The sequence below is a fragment of the Typopeltis vanoorti genome, chromosome 24, assembly GCF_054136105.1.
Source record: "Typopeltis vanoorti isolate ZY-2024b chromosome 24, IOZ_Tvanoo_1.0, whole genome shotgun sequence".
NCBI lineage: Eukaryota > Metazoa > Arthropoda > Arachnida > Uropygi > Thelyphonidae > Typopeltis > Typopeltis vanoorti.
This window is the reverse complement of record NC_143572.1, coordinates 25155574-25178690: the sequence shown is the minus strand read 5'-3', so window position 1 is coordinate 25178690 and position 23117 is coordinate 25155574. Positions and strand designations below refer to the sequence as shown.

The following is a 23117-nucleotide window of genomic DNA, read 5'->3' as shown; positions in this document are numbered from 1 at the left end:
AGACATGCAGGTATATTATAATAGTCTTAGATATCAACTTGGGGCAGTTCCATGGAAGGAGGAATTGGAAGGCCACAATATCATTAGTGTTTGGGAAATTGTGAAGGAATATTTGTTAGTAGCAGTAGTAAGCTGTATTCCACGAGCGAAGAAGAGAAAAAAATTTGGTGTAAAGTGGATGACAAACAATATCAAACAGGAACTGAGGTGAAAAAGAGGTTATAGAAGATATATAACGAGAGGGATGGAGAGCAGAGAGCAGATGCACGAAGAATATAAGACTCAGGCCCGGAGAGTGACTAGTAAGGAAATCAAAACTGGAATATGAGGAGAGATTGGCCTTAAGATCCAAAGAAAATCTTAGGGAATGTGGCCAGTAGGAGGAGAAGTGATTGTGGAAGAATGACATTGTGAGATAAAAATGGGAATAGAGTGATTGATGCAAGGACATAGTGGAGTTGTTCAATGAACACTTTGAGTATTTCATCCTAGAGAAGCAGGTTTTAATACTAGAGGGATAGGGCAGGTTTGAGGTTTAGAGGTGCAAGAAGAGAGTGTGTCTTTCAAATACTGAGTACTCTGGATGTCAATAAAGCTGTGGGATTGGATGGAATTTCACCACAGATTTTGAGAGAATGTGCTAAAGAACTGACAGCTCCCTTGACCTGGCTTTTCAATGAAAGTCTTGCTATGGGAAAGGTATCCAAGGAATGGAAGGAAGGTAAGATAGTGCCTTTTGCATAAGGGCAGTATTAGACTAGAAGTTTCAAATTATAGACCAGTTTGTGTTTCATCACTAGTTGATAAGATCTTGGAGAAATTAGTGAGGGACCATATACATTGGGCAGATGAGAGTGATGTTATCTGTGAGAGTCAACATGGATTTGTTAATGGGCACTCTTGCTTTAGTAATATGATTGCCTTTTATAATAATGTGCCAAGAGCAGTTGATGAGGGAAAGGCATATTCTGCCATTTTTTTTGGATTTTGCTAAGGCATTTGACAGGGTGCTACATGATAGCTGATATTTAAGTTGCAGCACATGGGTTTAGATGTCAGGATAGTCAACTGGATTCAGGATTGGCTATCTGATAGGTATCAGGGAGTTGTGTATGGTAGGGAAAGGAGGCAGAAGGTTAGAAGTGGGGTCCCACATTGCTCATTAATGGGACCTATATTGTAACCTTTATATCAATGACATTGTCAATGGATTGTAGGGGATATTCAGTTGTTTGCAGATGATGTGAAGCTAGGAAGGAGTAGCAGCAATAGTAAGCTGTATTCCATGAGTGAAGAACTTGCAGGGCTGCCACATCTGCACTATTAGTAATAGTGCAGATGTGGCAGCCCTGCAAGTGGATTTGAATAAACTGGACAGATGGGCAAATGAATGGATGTGCCAGTTTAATTCAGCAAAATGTAAAGTTTGTAATACATCGATGAGAGGCACCATACTCTGTTGGAGGAGCTGTACTGGAGGAAGTAGGGGAGACAAGAGATCTGGGGGTGATGATTGATAGAAACCTGAAATTCAGGGAACATATTGCAAAGGTTGTGAAGGTAACTCAGAGGATTGCTGCAATACTGAAAAGGACGCTGACCTGCAGAAATAAAAGAGTTGTCATTCCATTGTATAAAGCCCTGATCTGACCACACTTGAACTATTGTTCTCAAATTGATCCCCAAGATTTGAAGGGGATAAATTAACTGTGGAAAAGGTACAGAGGTGGATAACAAAGATGGTTTCAGGACTATAAAATGTTGGTTATGAGGATCAGCTGAGGGAACATGAGCTGCAGAGTTTGGTACATAGAAGGGGAGGTAATATGATCGAGACTTTTAAACTATTGAGAGGCAATTACAGGGTTGACACTGGGGAGTTCTTTCGCTTGGTGGAACAGCAGAAAGGAGAGAGGGCAATGGGGCCATCCCTGGAAGTTATGAAAGAAAGCTGTGAGCAAGAGGGTGAGGAGTGGTTTCTTTGCATGGAGAGTGGTTGAACCGAGCACTGCCTGATAGAGCGGTGAGAGCAAGAACAGTCAGTGAGTTCAAGGAGTGGTATGACAGACTTTGTGTTTCCTAGGAAGGACCTCCCACAATGAGTCTTTTGACTCCATGGAGGCCTGAATAATAATAACAGTTGGAAAACATCATCACATGCTTGATGTGAATAGTACAAAGGGGGGGGGGGGGGGGAGATGGCCTAACTCAATGAGTCTGGATAAATTATATATTTTTGACAGCAGTTTTCTTTTATGTGTACAAGTGTGAAATGAAAGGCATGCAGCTCATTAGTACAATTATTGCATTCAAGAGAGATCTGATTGGACATAATATGGTCAAGAAACACAGTAGCACAAAGAACAGAGGTCTCAGATCTCCAGCATTAGTAAAGTTGGGAAAGATATCAGAGTGCTCTGTCTATTAAACAACTAAAGTTAGATAAATGATGAAGTATGGGACTTCCTTAGCTGATACAGTGAGAGGTTAGCATGATATAGTGCACATCTGCTATGAAAGAATACCATTATGTTCAGTGCAGATAATAATGTCAACATTCATGACAAAGCATGCATAATCTCTTTTGCATGCACACCAAATGGACAAATGGCAATCTGATGCATACAAAAAAATACAAGTCTGTGGAGGATATTGGAAAGAGACTATTTTTAGAGCACAGTTAAGTTCCCTAGTTAAGAGACAACTGTTTTTGTCACAGTGAAAGAGCAGGTTTGTTTTATTCAACATAATGATTGCATGATGTTCAAAATGCAATAGCAGTTATTTGTATATACTAAAGTTGGATAGGATCCAACATTGGAGAGTTCTTTCCCTTGCAGAACAGCACACTTGGGATTCATAATTAAGCATGAAGCATTGAACAAGTGTATAATAATGGTGAAGCAAGGAAAATTAATCCACACACCATTCTGTAGAGTCTACAGTGCAAAGGATATCCAATGTCTCTGGCCTTTTCACTTAGTTGACAAGCCTATGCAAGAATATAACTTTCTGTCAAAAATAAGTCCTAAGAACTTAGTTTCTGTTGTTACTAGAATAATAATTTGTCCCATCCTTAACTGTGGATCTGATGAAGAATGCACTTTCAACAGAAGCACATAGGTATTTTTTTGTGTGTTCTGAAAATTTGAAGGCATTACTAAGAGCCTATGAACAGATACAATCAATGATTTGTTGAAGATGCCTTTTAATAACTCTCATGTTACAAAAATGACAACAGATCATGAAGTTATCAATATAGAGAGCGCCACCTAGCATGAAAGAAAGCTGTTCAGTGATTGTTCGTGTCAAAGTGTTAAATGTGACACAATCTTGAGGATTGCTTACTTTGACAGCTAAGAGATTCACACTTAATGTGACAATCTTTGCTGCCGCCCAGAATAAATGATCCAATCATCATCATTAGTGTTCTGTCTCTTGACAGGTCCAATGGTATAACTCAGTAAATGATCCAATGTCAAACATTATCTTAAAAAAAAAAAGCCACATTGTGTGTTGGAGAGAGAGAGCTGATTGTTCCTTTCTAAATATCTGAGTAGTCAACCATTTACCATTTTCTCCAACATGTTACAAATACACTCGCAGTCCAAAAAGAAACCAAACTTTTTGAAAATAGAAGAAACTAGTGGTGCCACCTGTTGTATCTTTTTGTTGTCAAAAGCAGCAACCTACATTAGTGTTTTGTCAACTGTTTATGACATTTGTTTCATTAGAAGCCGAGTTGTAGTGCCAAGAGTGACAGTGTATTTTGACGAGCAGTTGGTTATCACGATATTCATGCCGTATGCGAAGAATTCTCGCTATTAATCACTTCAAAACTTCGAGATAAAACTCACCATTGACAGTGAGTGAGGACAAATTCTTCGTGGATAATGCCCTTGGAATTGTAGAAATAAATCAGCATTGTCTTACTTTTGACTTCTCCAAGCGACTTTTTTTTCAGATGTCCCTCTTCTGGTGGTCTCCACACAACACTCTGGCGCTTTGTTTCAGACTCACACTCAAACGTTTCGTCACCAGTAACGATCGTTTCAAGGAAGTTTGAGTACGTTTCAAGGAAGTTTGAGTACTCAGGAGCAGTTTTAATGAGGTCCTTGCAGTGTTCAATTCGATACATTTTTTGGTAGTCGGTCAACTTGTGGGGAAAAAATCGCAAATTCAATTTACGAAGCCCCAAACTCTGGGTCAAAATGTTGTGCACAGTTGATTTTGGAATACCCAATTCATCTTCAATCAATCTCACGGACGATCTTGGGTTTTCTTTGATGAAATCACGCACTTTTTTGGATGTTTACTTTGCTCAGTCCAGTTTATGGACAGGCCGGCTTTTTGTCGTCCTCAAGCATCTCACGACCACTTTGAAATCACTTAAACCACTCGTTAACTTGAGTACGGGATAAGCATTCATCACGGTATGCTTTTTGAAGCATTTCATGCATTTCGGTAAAACTTTTACCAAGTTTAACACAAAAGTCAATTGCAGCTCTCTGTTTGAAATTCATTTTTTGACCGTTCATCAAAACACACTGTCACTCTTATCACCATAACTTGGCTTCTAATGAAACAAATGTCATAAACAGTTGACACATCACTAATGAAGGTTGCCGCTTTCAACAACAAAAAGATACAACAGGTGGTGCCACTAGTTTCTTCCATTTTTGAAAAGTTCAGTTTCTTTTTGGACAGGGGGTGTAAAGCTGGTTAGAGCAAGGTTGGTAATTGGTTGCTTGTGTTGGATCTTTTCCTATTTTTAGGATGGAAATGACAACTTACTTATACCATGATTCTGAAAACTCCTAAGTAACTATGCTGTTGTTCAGTAAGAGCAAGAGATATACTGAAGATGGTGGAAGATGTCTTATCATCTCATAATTGATGTTATCAAGTCCTACTGCACTGACATGAGAAAGAGAGACAGAGTAAAAGAGTTATTGTTAATTCCTCCTTAATGAAGCTGATTGTATGGTTCTTGACCATTTACAGAAATGGTTAAGACACTGTTTCTCTTTATATTCTTTCAATATCAAAAATTCGGGAGAGGACATGCTTTGGCCTGAGCACATTTAAAAGCTATGAAATTTTGTTCATTTTATTTATCCTTTATTGTTATCAGCTCAGCTGTTCCTATTATTTTAAAATTCTGTCTGCTGTGCTATATATATATTATAGCTCTGTAAAGAGATTATTTTACACCGAGTGTTAGGTAATTACACAAGATATTATTCCGATTGGTCCAATGACTTTTAACTATATTTCTTTTAGAATCCGAAAAATTATCGACTTGAGTACCAAACAAGAAATATTATTATTATTATTATTATTCAGGTCTCCATGGAGTCAAAAGACTCATCGTGGGCGGTCCTTCCTAAGAAACACAAAGTCTATCAAGAGGAGGTCCCACCTCTGAGAAACACAAAGTCTACCATACCACTGCTTAAACTCATTGACCCTTCGCGCTCTCACCACTCCATCAGGCAATGCATTCCATGGTTCAACCACCCTCTATGCAAAGAAACCACTCCTCACCCTCTTGCTCACAGTTTCCTTTCGTAACTTCCAGGGATGGCTTCTTGTCATCACTCCTTTCTGCTGTTCAACCAAGCGAAAGAACTCCCCAGTGTCAACCCTGTAACCACCTCTCAACAGTTTAAAAGTCTCAATCATATCACCTCTCCTTATTCTATCCACCAAACTATGCAGTCCACATTCCCTCAGCCGATCCTCATAACTAACATGGTACAGTCCTGAAACCATCTTTGTTATCTGCCTTTGTACCCTTTCCACAATTAATTTATCCCCTTCGAATCCTGGGGACCAAATCTGAGAACAATAGTTTAAGTGTGGTCTGATCAGATACTTACACAACGGAATGATAACCCTTTTATCTCTGCAGGTCAGTGTTCTTCTCATTATTGCAGCAATCCTCTGTGTTATCTTCACCACATTTGCAATATGCCCCCTAAATTTCAGGTTTCTATCAATCATCAACCGCAGATCTCGTCTCCCCTATTTCCTCCAGTTTAACTCCTCCCATAGAGTATGCAGCGTCCCATCGATGTTTCCCAAACCTCAAGACCTTACATTTTGCTGCATTAAACCAACCCCCCCCATTCATTTGCCCATCTCTCTAGCTTATTTAAATCCTCTTGAAGGGCTACCACATCTGCACTATTACTAATAATCCTTCCCAGCTTCGCATCATCTGCAAACAACTGAATATCCCCTTGCAATCCACTGATAATGTCATTGATATAAAGGTTAAACAATATAGGTCCCAGTAGTGAGCCCTGTGGGACCCCACTTGTAACCATCTGCCTCCTTGAAACTGTCCCACCATACACAACTCTCTGATACCTATCGGACAGCCAATCCTGAATCCAGTTGACCAATCTGACCTCCAGACCCATGTGCTGCAACTTAAATATCAGCTTATCATGTGGCACCTCTCAAATGCTTTCACTAAGTCTAAGAAAATAGCAGTATATGCCTTTTCCTCATCTAATGCTCATGTGTTAAATTGAATAAGCGAATTCATGAATTAATTGCTTATCATTCTCGATTTAACAAGTTTGCCATTCCCCAAAGACAAAGTGTTAATCAGGAAAGATACTGTTAAATTAAATAATGTGTTATACTCTAAATCTATAAATTTCACTTACATATTAAAAGTTAAGAATGTGTATTATTTGACAAATTTTGTACCTTAAGCAAATGCCAATGGATCTAGATACTTTGTTTGGAACTTATTCCTATTAACAGTAAAGCTGCCTATGGCAATATACGTGTATTGAATATTGCAAGTCATGCTCGTGGTGTGTAGATTGTCTGCCAGACGTATTGACAGCACTGCACTTCGCACAAAATTTATATCTCGACCACCAGAGTACTATTTGGCACTTGTGAGTGATGGTACGATAGCTGATTTGATATGTGAGCATATCCAATGAATGAGAATAGTGGAAGATATAAAAGATTATTACCTGACCTGGGAGCTTTCTCTTGTTCCTGACTTTTGTTTGAGATGTGTTGTCCCAGATGAATCGCTGATGTTCGTAGCTCGGAGTCCTAGGCTCAAGTCATCGTGCTCTAAGACACAAAGTTGATACTTCTGAAATTGTACTTGACCGAAAACTAAGTCCGAGTAGGTGATGCCCGAGAAGCGTTCCGAGAAATCCAAGGACATGCAGCTTAATAATCCAGAAATCTGTAGTGATGAAAGGCCATGCTGACAACAAGAAAGCACTCATGCAATGTATCCCGAAATTTCTGTATATGCCAGAACTAGAGAGACTGTTGAGGGACACTCGTTTCTCTTCTGAGGAATCACCCTAGAAGATTGAAGTAATCCACAACCAAGATGTTCCGTAAGTCGTCTGAATGCGGTAAGAGAATTTTGATTCCATTTTGTGACTATATTAACTGTGGGAATGAATAGTGATTATTGTATAGACTCTATTATGAAAGGAAGTCAAGGCATCAATTTGTTCCTCAAGAACGTGTCTAGAACCAGAGGCCATTAGATGTAAAATAAATTATCTTGTGGAAATGAGAGATTATGTATTCTATAAGGGATGTTGTGTCTAATCTTGAGATATAATACGTTCCTAGAAAATTCGTTTTAAAAGGGTAATTAAGAAAGGACTGATCCTTGTGAACGTGTTATGCCAGTGGGATATTAGTTCTGAATTAAATCTATTATATTAAGAAGTTTATGTATGTGAATATCCTGAGAAATATTTAGTGCCCTTAAGAGTTTTGTAATACAGAGTATAGATGTTCGGATTAACATGCTGAGTTTAAATTGAACAATAGATATATGAAGTATGCAGTGTATACAATAAGTTTTGTCTTATGATAAGGCTTCTTACTTAAAGCCATAAGAACATTATAGTTTCTGAGTAAAGTAGAAGATTATATCCTAATCATATAATTGTGCTGGGAGATTGAATTGGAGTTTCATATTGTTTTTATACGTGCAACTTAGAATTGAGAGGAGAGATAGAATTGATTCTAATAATATTGTTAAGGTATAACTTAATCTAAGGAGAGAGTAAATTGAATGAGTTATTTTATTCTCATTATAGATAATATTTTGTATTGTGTTAATTTAGAATAATAATTTTTTTTTATATTGTGTAAATTCACGTGCTTGCCTGATTTCACCTCACTGTACCATTCATTAAACTAATTGGATATTTGTGGGAAAACCAAAAGTAAAGAGAGTGATTAATTATCCACAGCCACTTCTGTGTAAGAGAAATGTATGGAGAAATTTAGGGGATTCTTTGCTTAAGTTGAGTGTTATTGTGCTTATTAATTAATTATTCCTTGAAGTTATATTTAATATCATTTAGACAGAGTGGTGCAGGGTAAAAATAAATATTCTCTATGTTGATAAGGGAATGAACTGATTAATGAGAACCTGTAGAATAATACAGATAATATGATGTACTTTCTACTAATGTCTGTTAGGCGCAATTCCACTTGAATAAGTAGTCACTGCAACTTATCTTAACGCTAGCTATAAGGATAGAGTAAAAATACTAGTTGAGATGCAACAAGACTTCCCAAGAAATTAATGTTGGTTATCTTTAGAAAATAACAATTTGACAGATAAGAGACCTATCAGACCAAGCTAGGGGGCACAACACTTGTAACTTTATTATAAAAGACTAGCATATTGCTAAAACAAGAGTGCCCCTTCACAAATCCATGTTGACTCTCACAGATAACACCACCCTCATCTGCCCAATGCTGTATACGGTCCCTCACTACTTTCCCCAAGATCTTAACAACTACTGATGACATGCAAACTGGCCTATAATTAGACACTTCCAGTCTGTTACCACCCTTATGCAATGGCACTATCTTACCTTCCTTCCATTCCATGGGCACCTTTCCTGCAGCCAGACTTTCATTGAAAAGCCAGGTCAAAGGCACTGTCAGTTCCTTAGCACATTCTCTCAAAACTCATGGTGAGATACCATCCAGTCCCACAGCTTTACTGACATCCAGAGTACTCAGTATTTGAAACACACTCTCCTCCTGTACCTCTAAACCTCGAACCTGCCCTATCCCTCTAGTATTAAAACTGACTCCTCCAGGATGAAATACTCCAATAAAGTGTTCAATGAACAATTTCACTATGTCCTCTGCATCAGTCACTCTATTCCCATTTTTATCCCCCAATATCATTCTTCCACAGTCATTTCTCCTCCTACTGGCCACATAGCTAAAATATTCCCTAGGATTTTCTTTGGATCTTAGGGCCAATCTCCTCTCATATTCCAGTTTTGCCTTCCTTACCATACTAGTCACTCTTGTGGCCTGTGTCTTATATTCTTCATGCATCTTCTCTTCACCTGTTTCCTTATATCTCTTCAACTCCAATACCTTCTATTATTTACTAAATACTTGTTGACAGTCTCAACTCTTCCAGTTTAAAGATTCACAGATCCTGACTGTCACATTTTCTTAAAAACTTCCTAAGAACAAAATTCTCTGCTTGCTGCTCTCAATTTTCCATTCTCTCTCTCTCTCTCTCTCTCTTTAGGCTGTCGATTCAATCATCCATCAATCTCCTCGGTAAGCATGCACACTTCATGTAAATAGCAAGCAAGAAGTTAAGTAGTAATGGCTGACACATTGTCTTCGTTAGCATAAGGAGAATGTCTTTACAAAACAACAAATATCTCAACACTTCCTAAGAACAAAATTTTTAATTAATTAAATTAATTAAATTTAAAAAATTAATTTAATTAAATTAAATTAAATTAATTAAATAAAAAAATTAAATTAATTTAAATAAATTAAATCAATTTTGAATGCTTTACATTTCATTTTAACAATAATAATATCAATAACAGGATTGCAAGTGCTGATCATGTGTGTTACGAAATCAAAACTAATAATATATATTAGAATAGAAAAACAATTGTTAGATTCATAATTTTAAATTATTAAGATTAGTTTTAAAATCTGATATGGTAGAGTATCTGAAAAATGTAATCCATGCTCTGTCTTCATCTTTCTTTCTTTCTTTTTTTTTTTTTTTTTTTTTTTTTTTGGGGGGGGGGGTGCTTGGCACTAGAGTTCCTCTATGGCTTTGGATATTGTGGAAATTAAGATGATATTTTTGGAACTGCAGTATCAGCTAACTGCTTCAACATTAAATTTTGCAAGATTAGAAAAAAAATGCAGAAAGACTGGTCAATTTTCCATGTAGAGATCCACATAAAAAAAACATGGTTCCTGTGAAGATATATTGCAAATCGCAAGAAAATAATCATTTGACATGAATAGCTGATGGCCAGGAGTAGATTACTGCAAAATATGAACATGTATGCATATAGAAGATGGTACTACATCCATTATTAAGAAGGAAAAAGTCACTATTGTCAAGCATATGCTCAAAGATATGGCCTCATTCATTTGTGTTGACATTACCCCATAGTGCAGTGTTCATTAAAGTTATCCATAAGAAGTGTGTGGATAAGGCAGTTGCAACATAACATTATCAAGGGTGATCTGATATAACTCAAAACCTGATGGAAAATAACTGAACATATAAGAAATCCCACTGATAGGAGAATGGCTATCACTTCCAGAGCAGTATTAAGCTGGACATGCTGAATAGGAGTATTGTTGCCAACTAAGATAGCAACTCCAGTTCTTATCTTATGAATAACAGTGAAATGCCTTAAGTTAGGGTCCTCACTGGGTTTTATATGTTTCCTGTGGAGAGAAATAGATTGGTATGTGTTTCTGCAGAAGAACCAGGATATTATCAATATTTTGTTGAGATCCAAGCACTGCAAAAATTTGCCTATTCTTCTGGCTTTATAGACTTGTCCAGTTTTATTCAGCTTGTATTTGTCAAATGACTTTGAGTAGTATGGATGGCCACTGTCCATCACTTCCTCTGGAAAAATATTTAATACATCATCTGATATGTCAAGATTAGTTGTGTTTAATTTACTTTCAGTGGATACAGATAATAATAATCATATGATGATACACGGCCGTGAGTCCCCTTTTACGGGGAGGTACGGCACCATCTAGTCCCCACCAAATTTTATCCGGGCTCCGGAACCGGCATAGCCGACGAATCAGACCTATGGCTGGGTAAGTATGCTTGACTGTAATCCGTGTGTGTTCACTAGACTGGTTTGCCTGCTTGCGGGATGAAAAACTCCAGATAAACTGGTGGGAAAAACCCTGCTGTCCATGCCCAAGACTGGCTAACTTGGCTATAACTGAGGAAGATCCTTAAGCTCTTCGCATCATTAACAGGAATCGAACCTAGGACACTCCTTCCCCAGGCATATGGTTGCGAAGTGCATAGCCACTAGGCTAACCACGCGGACTAGTGGATACAGATGTATCCATTTCTTCTGTAGGGAATGTCTAGTGGCTTTTTCTCTCAGTGATACCCATTTTAGGAGTTGAGTGAGATAGTAACAAGTTGGAGAGATGTGCTCCACAGAGAAGCAACTGTGATCATATCACCTTCTCCTAAGAGGATTTCAGGACAGGTGTTGTAGTGCAGCGCTTCCCAAACTGTGGGCCGCGGCCCCCTTGGGGGCCGTAGGTTTTGTTGAGGGGGGGGCCGTGAAATAATGAAAACATTTAAAATGTTTTAAGACTAAGTAGATTTTTTTTATTTTAAAAGAAACGTATTTAACTTTTATTAATTATTATTTCTTTTTTGTTATTTTTTATATTTTAATAGAAAAATTCACACATTGATGTTGGTTCACAAACTTTGCTTCCTGCATATTTCAGCGCTTAATGAATATTAGTAAATATTACTTATTCATATGTTTCATTTCAAAGCAGTGGTTAATTGTATTTACTTCGAATGCTCTCCAGGGAAGCTCCAAATCTTCCTGTCCCTTTCATCACGCATTCGTAATCAGGGACTGTTGATATTGACTTTATATACATATCAAAACTCGTTTTATATTATCACTGTCATCCGAGCTAGTTTTCTGTTACCAATAAAAGTTTCGCATATACTTCACACATGAAGAAAAGCTTAAACAATTCATGTGGGGAGATAGTAAATCGCTGTGCACAGGCAATAAAAACAAGTACTTTTATTTGCCAGTGAATAAGGTATGAGCAGTCTGTGTAATATATTTCTCAACAACTAGTGCAATTAGAGACAACTGGGATAAAAACACACTAATTAATGAATCATCACATGTCCCCTCATACAGAAACTATGCTGTATAGACTGAATCAAAACCATACGTTGCATGGGAAAACACAGTATTTAACTAAAAACTATTGTTATTAATTAGATGTGTGTGAGTTTGATTTCCCAAGGCAGCAATAAAATTCAACCGAACGTGTTAAAATTCGTAAAAGTGTTAAAACTAAGTAATATATATATATATAATGAATGTTATGGCAGTTTCACATATGGAATTCGGTTGAAGAGAGTTAGTATTTCAACTCAATTGTCAGCTATTCTGTTATCTTTCGGTTGCGCAATCTTTTGTTAATACCGCACCAATCATATGCACGTTTTAATAACTTGCCTTTGCTGTCTGTTTCGCGTTAGGCTTAATTACCGTAAAAGGAGAAAAGTCACAAAAGAGAAAAATGTTCCTGGTCCGGGGATTCCCTTATTCAGGTAATATTCACTAATTTCATGTTATCAGTCTGTGGTGTGCCAGTATCGGTAAGTGGTGATATTATTTGATCTATTCTACGTTAAAAACTTTAACCCTGAGATGGATAAGTGGCTGATAAAAAATAAAAAATCCCGCGAACAATCAGAAGAAGCAGAAACAGACTAAAAAAAAAGAACAGTATTTCATATTTTACCAGAACAGCCCGCATCGTCTTCAGAACCAAACGGTAAGAGGCAAAAAATGTAATATATGCATTTGATTTTTGCAATATTCGCTGTGTATGTTTTGTATTGAATATAAATACAATAAATATTATAATAATATATCTCTCTATTACGATTTTTTTTCGAGGGGGGCCGTGAAATATTTTAATTTTTGCAAAGGGGGCCCTGACATACAGAAGTTTGGGAAGCACTGTTGTAGTGGACAGCTTTCTTTTTCCATCCTGATATATTCCGTTCTGATTTTATATTTTGTATTTTTTTCCTATCTTCCAACTCTGATCTCCAGAGATCTTCAGCCTACATCCATGATCCATGGGAGTAGGCTGGAAATCTCCCTGACAGCTGACACATTTAGCTTTATTTAGATTTATTATCCTGCTCTTTTCTACCATATCAGGCACAGGTAGTAGAGTCAAGAAAAGCAGTTTCAGCATGTATGGATATTTGAAATAACTATCAAACATAATAAGTAATAAGTATAATAAACGTAAAAAAATAAGTATCAAACATAAGGATGATGTTCCTAGTTGGAACTAGGTGACCAGCTCTCTATATATCAGGATGCACCTCATATCTGAGACTCTTGATCTTTAAGCTCTGAACACAGGTGAAGATATGGTTCGTATATTGTGAATGATCGTGTAATTTACTGCTTGTGTAACATTAGCGATTTTTATCTGTTTAATTATGTTTTTTCCTCAGAAAATTAGAGTATTATAATTTATTAGTGTAGATTTTCGTGTTTTTAAAGTATTTACTATATTTATAATATTTTTATTGTGATATTGTCAGCATGGCACCAACGTGACAAATTATTGTCTTGGTTGGTTGGTACAAATGATTTGAGAGGAGAGAAGTATTCCTTGAGGGAGAATGTAAAGGAGTTGTTAGAAGAGGCAAAACTGAAGAGCGAGAAGGTGAAGATTGTAAAGTCTCCTACCATGCTATGATAGAGGTGAACTGAAAGGAAGGAGGGCATTAATAACTAATGAGTCTATACATAGATTGTGCAAGAATGATGTAGACTTTGTGGATCTGTAGTCTATCTGTCTGATGGAAAGAAGGACTTGTACAATGCAGGCAGACTGCATCTGAATGGTTTTGGTGTTAGGTGTCTGGAGAGAGAGAGAGAGAGAGAGAGAGAGCTTTGTTCACCGAGCATGCTGAAGTGCAAATTCAGGGAAACGAAACTTAAGCAATTAGAGTGGAAGCAAGTGAGTTTGCATGAAAGCCCATGAAGCGAGTGAGTGTGAGAATGACAGTGAGAAATCTAGTCTCTCAAGCAAAATTATTGAATAGGGTAGTAAATTCAGAAAGTAAAGGTGGATTTTATTCGTCATCTTACATACACCTATTCGCTGTATGCAAATAATCTTTTTAATAATAATGCCTCTATATGTAATTTAATATGCAAATATCATAATTTAATTTTCACTTTATTTCTAATTAAATAATTTTTGTTTTTAAACCTTCTCTGTAAGATATTCACTTTTACATCTTTATAGCAAGTTTTGTGCTCCTGTGTCCTTTGGCTATGTTTGTTTATAAATGTGTTAATGACTATGTTCTCCATTTTCCAGTGGTTACTAATAGTATCATGTGATCAGCTGGAAAGCAGTAGAACCGAAGCACTCTAATGACTTTGCAACGCCTTTCTAGTTTCATGTAATGATCTGTTCTGTCTGTGCATTCACTCTGATGATGTGATGAGATATTCATCACACAATATAAGATTTATATTAAATTCCTTATTGTCCTTATGTAATTTACATGTATAGAGAGTTAATCATGCCTACGACTATGTTACTATTAACAATTACCTTCAGTCATCTGATGCGATGACTTAACTACCTTACAAATGTAGGCCTTTTAACATGAACTTTCTGTCTGCCATTATCTTCTCCCCCCCCACACACACACACCATGTCTCTAGCTTCACTATTTGTAGCCAATTATTAATAATATAATACTCTGTATTATACTATTAATAATTAATAAAGGTATAATACAATATACCCTTTATTAATATACCTATTAATAAAGGGTATATTGTATTATACCCTTACACTTAGCAATACCAAACTGACATTCATTATCATTTGACCACTGAACAAGGTTTGTTGTTGTTTTTTTCCAGATCAACTCGAAACCATTTTATAGTGGGAATGTCCCTTACAGCCCTTCCTAACTTTGCCTTCCTGTGGTTCCTCTGTTTTAAGTTTTTCAACAATACTGGTGGTTTATATAACTCATCTGAAGTGTCTCAAATATTGCTTCAATTGTAAAAATGGCATACAATTTTACTAAAATATACATTCTATTATTTATTTTTCCAAATATGCAATAAAGTAAAGATTTCTATCCATACCTCTTGAAGCACAGGAAGAACAGGTGGACTATGTTGCTGAAGAAAGTAAATCATCATTAAGGGATAACACATAGAGTGCAAAGCACCATCATCATCTGAAAATTCACATTCCTAAACAAAATTAGAAGGAAAAACAAATGTGTACTTGCATATCGTGTAAAATTTAATACTAACAGTAAAGACTTTCCACTAAAAGACAATTTTTTCAAAGGTAGCTATAAACATAAAATATAAAATGGATTATGGAATTATACTTAATGATTCTGGAATTATTGATAAAAACGAATATTTCCAGAATCAACGTTCTTTCATGCATAGTGAAGGCTAATGTAATTCATATGAAAATTTTCTGTTTATCACTTCATACTATTCCTTGGAGTATTTTTTTCATACTATTTTTTTTTAAAGCTGTATTTTCAAGTAATGACAAAGGGTCATTAGAGGTGCTATTAGTTTTCCCAACTTTTCCCAGTTTTCCTAGCTTTTTAACCAACAAGAAACTCTAACAAATAATTTCCAATTCAATGCCAACAAAGAGAATTATTATTATCATTATTATTATTATTATTATTATTACATGACACCTCCATGGAGTCCATCTACTCTATAACTCTCTGTCTTCACCACTCAAATCAATGTCATCTACCATCCATCATCACCACCACTATATTTCCACAGACAATCACAAACATCCATGTCCACAGGTGGGATTCAAAACCCGTGGAGAGCAGATACACTAACCACTCAGCCAACTAGGCAGGCTTGGTTCCTTGACTTGTCCTTTTTTTTTTTTTTTTTTTTTAATTCTGTGTTATACATAAGTGCTGACATTTGCCTCCCATTACTCTGTAAAGCTGCAATCACTATCTGCAGACCAAGTATGAGTAGGTGCTTGCTAAGAGCTTGCCTTAAAGAGATGAGCACCCAATCCAAAAATTGAAATTGTCATTAAATTAACATTTCTCTGTTTACAGAGATGCATGGGCATGAGGGATATACAAATTCCAAAGCACTTCATCAAAATTAATAAAAATAGTAATAAAAATGACCCATTGCATTTCATTAGGTGTTACTGTTTCATAATTATTGTATTCTTCAAAATTCATAGTGTTCCTCAAGGGATATAGAGGATACTATGAGAGTAGTATACAATTAAGTTTACATTATAACAAGCTTCCATTCACCAATTTTCTTTGGTCAACAAGACATCTTCATGGGCACAAAGAAATATGCTAAGTACATGTATGCAAACATACTAGCAGGAAGGCAAACACAAACTAACTGTAAGTGGTGGGTTCTTAGTCCTAAATGGCACTCTCTAGGGCTGTGGCAATGGAATCTTATTAAGGTCTCAAAATGATGGCCTCCCAGATTTTTGGTAATGTGAAGCAGCCAAATTTGTTTAGGTTTCGAGAATGCTGTAGTGCAGTAGTGGAACCCAAAAATAGTCTGTCATTTATATCTGCTTCTGTATAAGAGGGAATGATTCCGCTTCCCATTGGATTTGGTGATCTGTATCCAGCATTGTCAACCATTTCATGAATAGCTGTAATGCAGAAAATAGACACAGTTTCAATGTTCTTCTAGACTGATGTTAACTGTTCTTCCAACCTGTCCTTTGAACAGATTGGAAGGAAAGAAGGAAGGAGTGAGGGAAGGAGGGGGATATAAATGATGTATGTATGTATGTGGATAAAGTTTCTTTAGACCGAAAAGGATAAGCATCCTTTGGGTAGCCAGGTGACTAGTCTCAAAGAAGAAGAACAGACAGTTACTGTTTTCCTTTATAACAGAAATAGATACTCGGGTGTTGGCTGTTTAGGTGAGATAAAAACATTTACACATCCTTACCATGTGACCAAATGGAGAACACATCAGCAGTGTGTAGCCATATTGTGGGTTTGAGAAAGACAGAATTTAAAGCTGTATTTTAAAAATTTTCCATGAAAAGATTGGTGTGTGTGTGGGGGGGGAGGGGGGGGGTGCTCATAGCTGTGCCTCTTTCTCTGACAAGTAAAGTAGCCAGGGTAAATGGTAAAAGTGAATAAGGCTGATATGTCAGAGGGATAGAGAATATGAATGGGATCTGAAGTTTCTTTTAGGAGTACATTAGTGAACAGGAAAGTTATATCAAAATTAACTACAATACCAGTATCTTTGAGGATCATATCTGACAAGCAAGATATGAAATGTACAGAATTTTTAACATGAGAAGATGTGTGGCCAGTAATGAGGGAGCTATAAAGCTAAGTGTTTTGGCCACTTTATAAGAAGGGAAACCAATACTGTTTCACTATGGTTCTCAAGGGTGTGTTCTGTTTGTGTAATTAGCAAAAATACTACCTGCTGCAGACTGTGGGACAGATCATGAATTATTGATAGCTGAAGTTAAACTGAAATTAGGGCTAAGAAGAAACAAAAGGACAGTAGTATCAGATTTTATTTAAATGATATAAATGAACATTTGAAGTATAAGTTGGAAAAAAATTAAAACGTTTGGAGAAAACAAGAAGAGAATTAGAAGAACTATGGGAAGAAACAAAATATACTCATAGAAGCAGCAAAGAAGACTCTAAATAAAGCAACAAGAAAGAAAGATTGTAAATGGTTGTCAGAAGAAGCTGTTCAAATAGCACATGAAAGAAGAAAAATGAAACTTCAGAGAAACAAAGAAAGAGTTAGACAACTGAGTACAAATTTCCAAAGACAGCCTAGAAAAGATAAGGAAAAACATTTAAACAAAAGGTGCAAGGAAATTGAAGAAAGCAATATTATGAATAGAACAAATGATCTTTTTAGAAAAATAAATGTTACAGGGAAGTTTATCCCTAGTTGTAAAAAGTAATTCAGGTCTGATTGAAGAAGCAGTGAAAAAAAGATGGAAAGAGTATGCAGAGGATTTGTACAAGAAAAATAATATTGAAGGAGAATTTGAAAGGAGAGATTTGTTGAGGAATCCTTGATAATGAAAAGTGAAGTGATATCAGCAATGCAACAGCTGCCAAAAGGAAAAGCTCCTGGAGCTGATGTGTGTTAATGGAATTATTGAGAGCAGTGGGGATAAAGTAGTGAATATGTTTACTAAAATTTGTCAACAGGTTTGGAAGAAAATATACTGGCCTAGATTCATCCCAATTCCAAAAAAATCAAATCCCAGAAATTGTGAGAATTATAAAACCATCGCTTTAATTTCACATGCAAGAAGTTATGCTGAAAGTGATCCAACAAAGGTTGGAGCCATATGTGAATAGAGAAATGCCACAAGAACAGGCAGGCATTATGAGAGGTAAAGGAACTAGAGACCAAATAACAAATATGAGATGGATTATAGAAAGAACAAGAGAATTTCAGAAGTAAGTATTCATCTATTTTATTGATTACAAGAAAGCTTTTGATTGCATGGATCACAACAGACTGTGGATTGTAATGAGATCAAATACTTGAACATCTAATTCTCTTGATAAGAGAGCCTGCATGACAACCAGGAAGCTTCAGTAAAGTAAAAACAGTTCTGGGGGAAATAAATAGTGTTTGAGTCAAAAAAAGGGTGTGGCAGGGTTGTATACTGTCACCTTTTTAATGAATATATTATGAAAATGGCTGATTTAGACAAAGATCTAGATAGAATTAAAATTGGTGGCAGAAAAATAAATAATTTAAGATATGCAGATAATACAACCCTATTGGTTAAGACAGAAAGTAACAAAGCCAGGCTTAATTTAAACATCAGCAAACAAAAGTGATGGCTTCTGGCAATTTAAATGAATTTATAATAGAGGGAGATAAAATAGAAATCATTAAAAGTTATGATTTACTTGGATCCAGAATCAGAAAGGATTGTAAATGTGAAGACGAAATTAAAAGAAGTATAGTCATGGGGGAAAAAAAAAGTGATGTTAAACCTGAAAAAAATTATGAACGTAAGGCCACGAAAGTTAGAATAATTGTTAAAGCAATGGTATTTCCAGTAGTGATGTATGGGTGTGAAAGCTGGATTATTAAGAAGACAGAAAGTGAATTGATTTTGAATTATGGGTATGGAGGAGATTATTAAGAATCCCATAGACTACAAGAATGACCAATAAGAAGGTTTTAGAGAATATTAAAACAGAATGCTCCTTGGAAGTAATGATTGCTAAACAGAAGTTGATGTTGCTTGCCACCTTCCTAGCCTGCACTTTATACTCCTCATGCATTTGATTGCCACTGACTGTCTTGTACCTCCTCCATAACATTTTCTTTTCCAACACAACTTGCTCAATTTCACTATTCATCCATTTTACTCCTACTCCATTTACTCAATTATCTCTCTTTATATGCATTCATGACTTGCTTGTGTCAGATACTGCCTTATGAATTCCCATGGACCATCAACATCTTTTCTGCACAGCATCAATACATCAATCGGACGTATTGATACTCGATGACTACGGAGCTTCCCAAAATCACCTACCTTATAAGTCCACATATATCTGTTTCTGGTAATAATCTTTTCTGGTTTCACCACTTCCTAAACAATTATTTCCTAAATACCTCACTAACTGGCAGAAGTGTTAATACTTCATTAACAACTGTATGTTTTGAGGCTATCACCAAATCCAACACTAAATATAATAATACTCAAAATAACAAGGAAATCGTTTAAAAAATAAATCAATAAAATTCTGAAAAAAACAAAAACACTTTATTTTGGTATTTCTTGACTTGCATCATGGACTTGCAGTAAGACAGCCAGCCAGTTTATTCAACTCAAAAGCAAACATAATGATAGAAATTAAACTCTATCATAGTTAACAATACAGTATAAAATAGCAGTTTCAATTTTGATTTAATAACTGTCTGAGAAATAAGTTTTATACTTGTGACCAGTAAGTGGAATTTACCAAAACATAAAATACCAAAATGTTAACAAAACTAATAAAAAGTAATAGTGGGGGGGGGAATAAACTAATAATCTCTGTAGGCATCATTTTCTTAATAATGGAAGTTATAAATTCCCATTTGAGCATAAAGGATCCTCCCTATCATGAAGGAAAGACCAGAAAATAAAAAGCAAACGGTTGCCTAGCAATGCAATCTATTATGGGATTGTTGTGAGAGATGGTACATTCCAACAGTTGATGGGCTTGAATCTCACTGTGGGCAGAGATGTTTGTGATTGTCTTCAGATAGAAGATGAACTGCATCATCCAATAAGACTACTGTAATGCTTATTAGAAGCATAAAGCAGCTTGAAGAGATTCCATGTTTGGTCTCTAGAGCAGACTTCCCAGGTCATGTAAAAATAAATAAATTTAAAAACCCACTTACACCACAGTGCCTAAATGTAACCTTTGCAGCTTTTCATAGGTGGGAAAAATATCAAAAATAAATAAATAAGTAAATGCACAAATAAACTTCTAGGTAGTAGGTGAGTTTCATTGCCTAGTGAAACACCACAGCCCAGCTTATTAGAAGAATAAAGTGTCTGTTGTTGTCTTAATGGCAACTCCAGTTTTTGCCTTCTCCCCTTTTTCTTACATGCAATGTGGGTGATGCCTTTATCAGGCATGGTCTCCATACCTTAATTATAACTGGGAAGCCAGCACTTCCTCCATTTGAGGATACAGAAACAAAGCAATTTCCACAAGCTGGCCCACAAGATAGTACACAGGACCTATTGGAAATATATTGGGATGTTTCCTAATCAGCTGGCAAATAACTCTACTACCTGCTTACCCTGCCAGGTTGTGCCTAGAGAGAGCCTGCATACAGCAACTTGCAAGAGATACTGTCCAGGCCATACCTGGATTGGGATCTGAGCACTCCCTGTGTGAGGGTCATGTCTACAAGTTCTTTACCCCTACTGTATAAATTTTTCCTAACATTCTATCATGAATGACAGCATAAAAATTTTTTTTAAGGTTTAAAAAAATTCCTCATAGACTTTACCAGCATCAATGATGTGAACTACCACCACTTAGACATCTAAACCCAATCTGTTATTCATCACTGAACCTCAGCTACATCTTCTATGACTACAGCTCACCTAAAGTTGAAACAATACATTATGCATGATGTCTTCAATAAGAAGAATAGAACACACACTTTGGTCAAGTCTGATATACCATAGCAAAAATTATCAGACCTAGAATCCTCTTTATATGATCCATTTGCTGCCCTTCTAATTCTGATAATTATACTGGGATCTTCAGCATAATTATCATTATTTACTGTAATGTAAATAATGATAATTATACTGTAAATAATAATATAATTATTTACTGAATTCTTCTGAATGCTGTTCACATACAGACTAGTCATCTAAGAAGTGAAATGACCTTGCCTGAAAATTTCAACATCCAAAATTCTGATTCATCCTTCTCTAACTTTACAGACTAAGCTGGAAAAGAAGCTAAATTGCTTGCTTTTCAGTAATGATCTAATGCAGATTGTTAGTGTACCAACCATAATTACAGATAATCCACATCATTTTCCCTACACTGGACCTTTTCTTAACCTGGCTATCTTTCTAAATACACCAACAACATTAGCTCTCTTCTTGGCAACTGACACAACCTTGTCCATGTTTCTTTTTCTACATACTGGGATCTTCAATTATTTACTGAATTCTTCTGAATGCTGTTCACATACAGTCTAGTCATCTAAGAAGTGAAATGACCTTGCCTGAAAATTTCAACATCCAAAATACAGATGCCCACAGACAATTTCAGTTCTGTTTCATATCCTATAGCACTACAATGGTGCCAACTGAGATTATCAACAGAATTTCTATAATACTTTTTCATGGTCTGCTCTCCTGATACAAGCACAAGCTATCTAATAACTGAAATTATTCTTGCTGGAAAGAATACCTTTATTATACATTGTACTAAAAATTCTCAACCCTTACTGAAGCCTTGTTTTCCATCATATATGTCAAAGCAGTCTAAGCTAAAAATTCAACATACACTCAAGCTAAAAACTCAGTCATAGCTTACACCACATCCTAAAAACTGCAAAAAAAAAAGAAAATCAACAAATTAAATCTTTAAATCAGACTTGTAAAGGCCAAATGTACTAAGCTTATCTTCCTACTCAAATGGCAGTTGAGCTCCTGGTCCTTTACCAAGCCTGTTGAACAAAACTTCTGTCCTATGTTTCCATCTCTCTCTCATTCTGATGGAATGAGAACATCAAATATAAAGCAGCCTGCTTGGCATCAGTCTTCTTCTCCAACTCCTGTTTTAAAAAGACAAATCCCATCCATTTTATTCCATAAACCATCACAGTATGCCTCTTCTGATCTTTCATGAGAAGAACAACAGAAAAATACTCAATAGCCTTGATTTTAATAAGTCCTCTGGCCCAGATGGTATCTCTCCATTTGTATTAAGAGCTTGCACTACAGAACTTACATCCATCAGTCTCACCTCTGCAAGCTAGCTGGCCTAGTTGACCAAGTGGTTAGCATATTCAGCAAAGAGGCTGTGGGTTCAAAAACCAAGGGCATAATCGTTTGTGATTGTCCTACAAACCAATTACCATATGTATACTGATGTGACTTGTGTCCTGGCACAGTATGACCTTTAATGTCTTTGCATCAAAAAAATCAAATCAAATCAAATCTGCAAGCTGTCCAATTCATCTGGTATCTATCCAAAGGCATGGAAGCAAGCTTTTATCCAGCCTGTGCCTAAAAGGTGATAAAAGTCAGCCATCAAACTATTACCCTGTTGCCCTCATCTCTATACTATTCTCAAAAGTGATGGAGAAGACCATCGACAACAGCTTCTTCGCTACCTGGAGATTCATCAATTAATCAGTGATAACCAATATGGATTCTGCCATTCTTGTTTTACAGCACACCTCCTTGATAACTTT

At 36.2% G+C, this 23117-nt stretch overlaps 1 protein-coding gene across 13 annotated transcripts in view; it reads right to left on the bottom strand.

The window, feature by feature from the left end:
• Window positions 1-23117, bottom strand: part of LOC150093031 (terminal uridylyltransferase 4-like) — a 621373-nt gene that overhangs the window by 362448 nt on the left and 235808 nt on the right. For all 13 annotated transcript variants that reach the window (XM_090413455.1, XM_090413456.1, XM_090413454.1 and 10 more), the window contains one exon: window positions 15255-15365. In XM_090413455.1, coding sequence (XP_090269581.1) covers window positions 15255-15365 — 111 coding nt within the window. The remainder of the gene's footprint in view (window positions 1-15254; window positions 15366-23117) is intronic.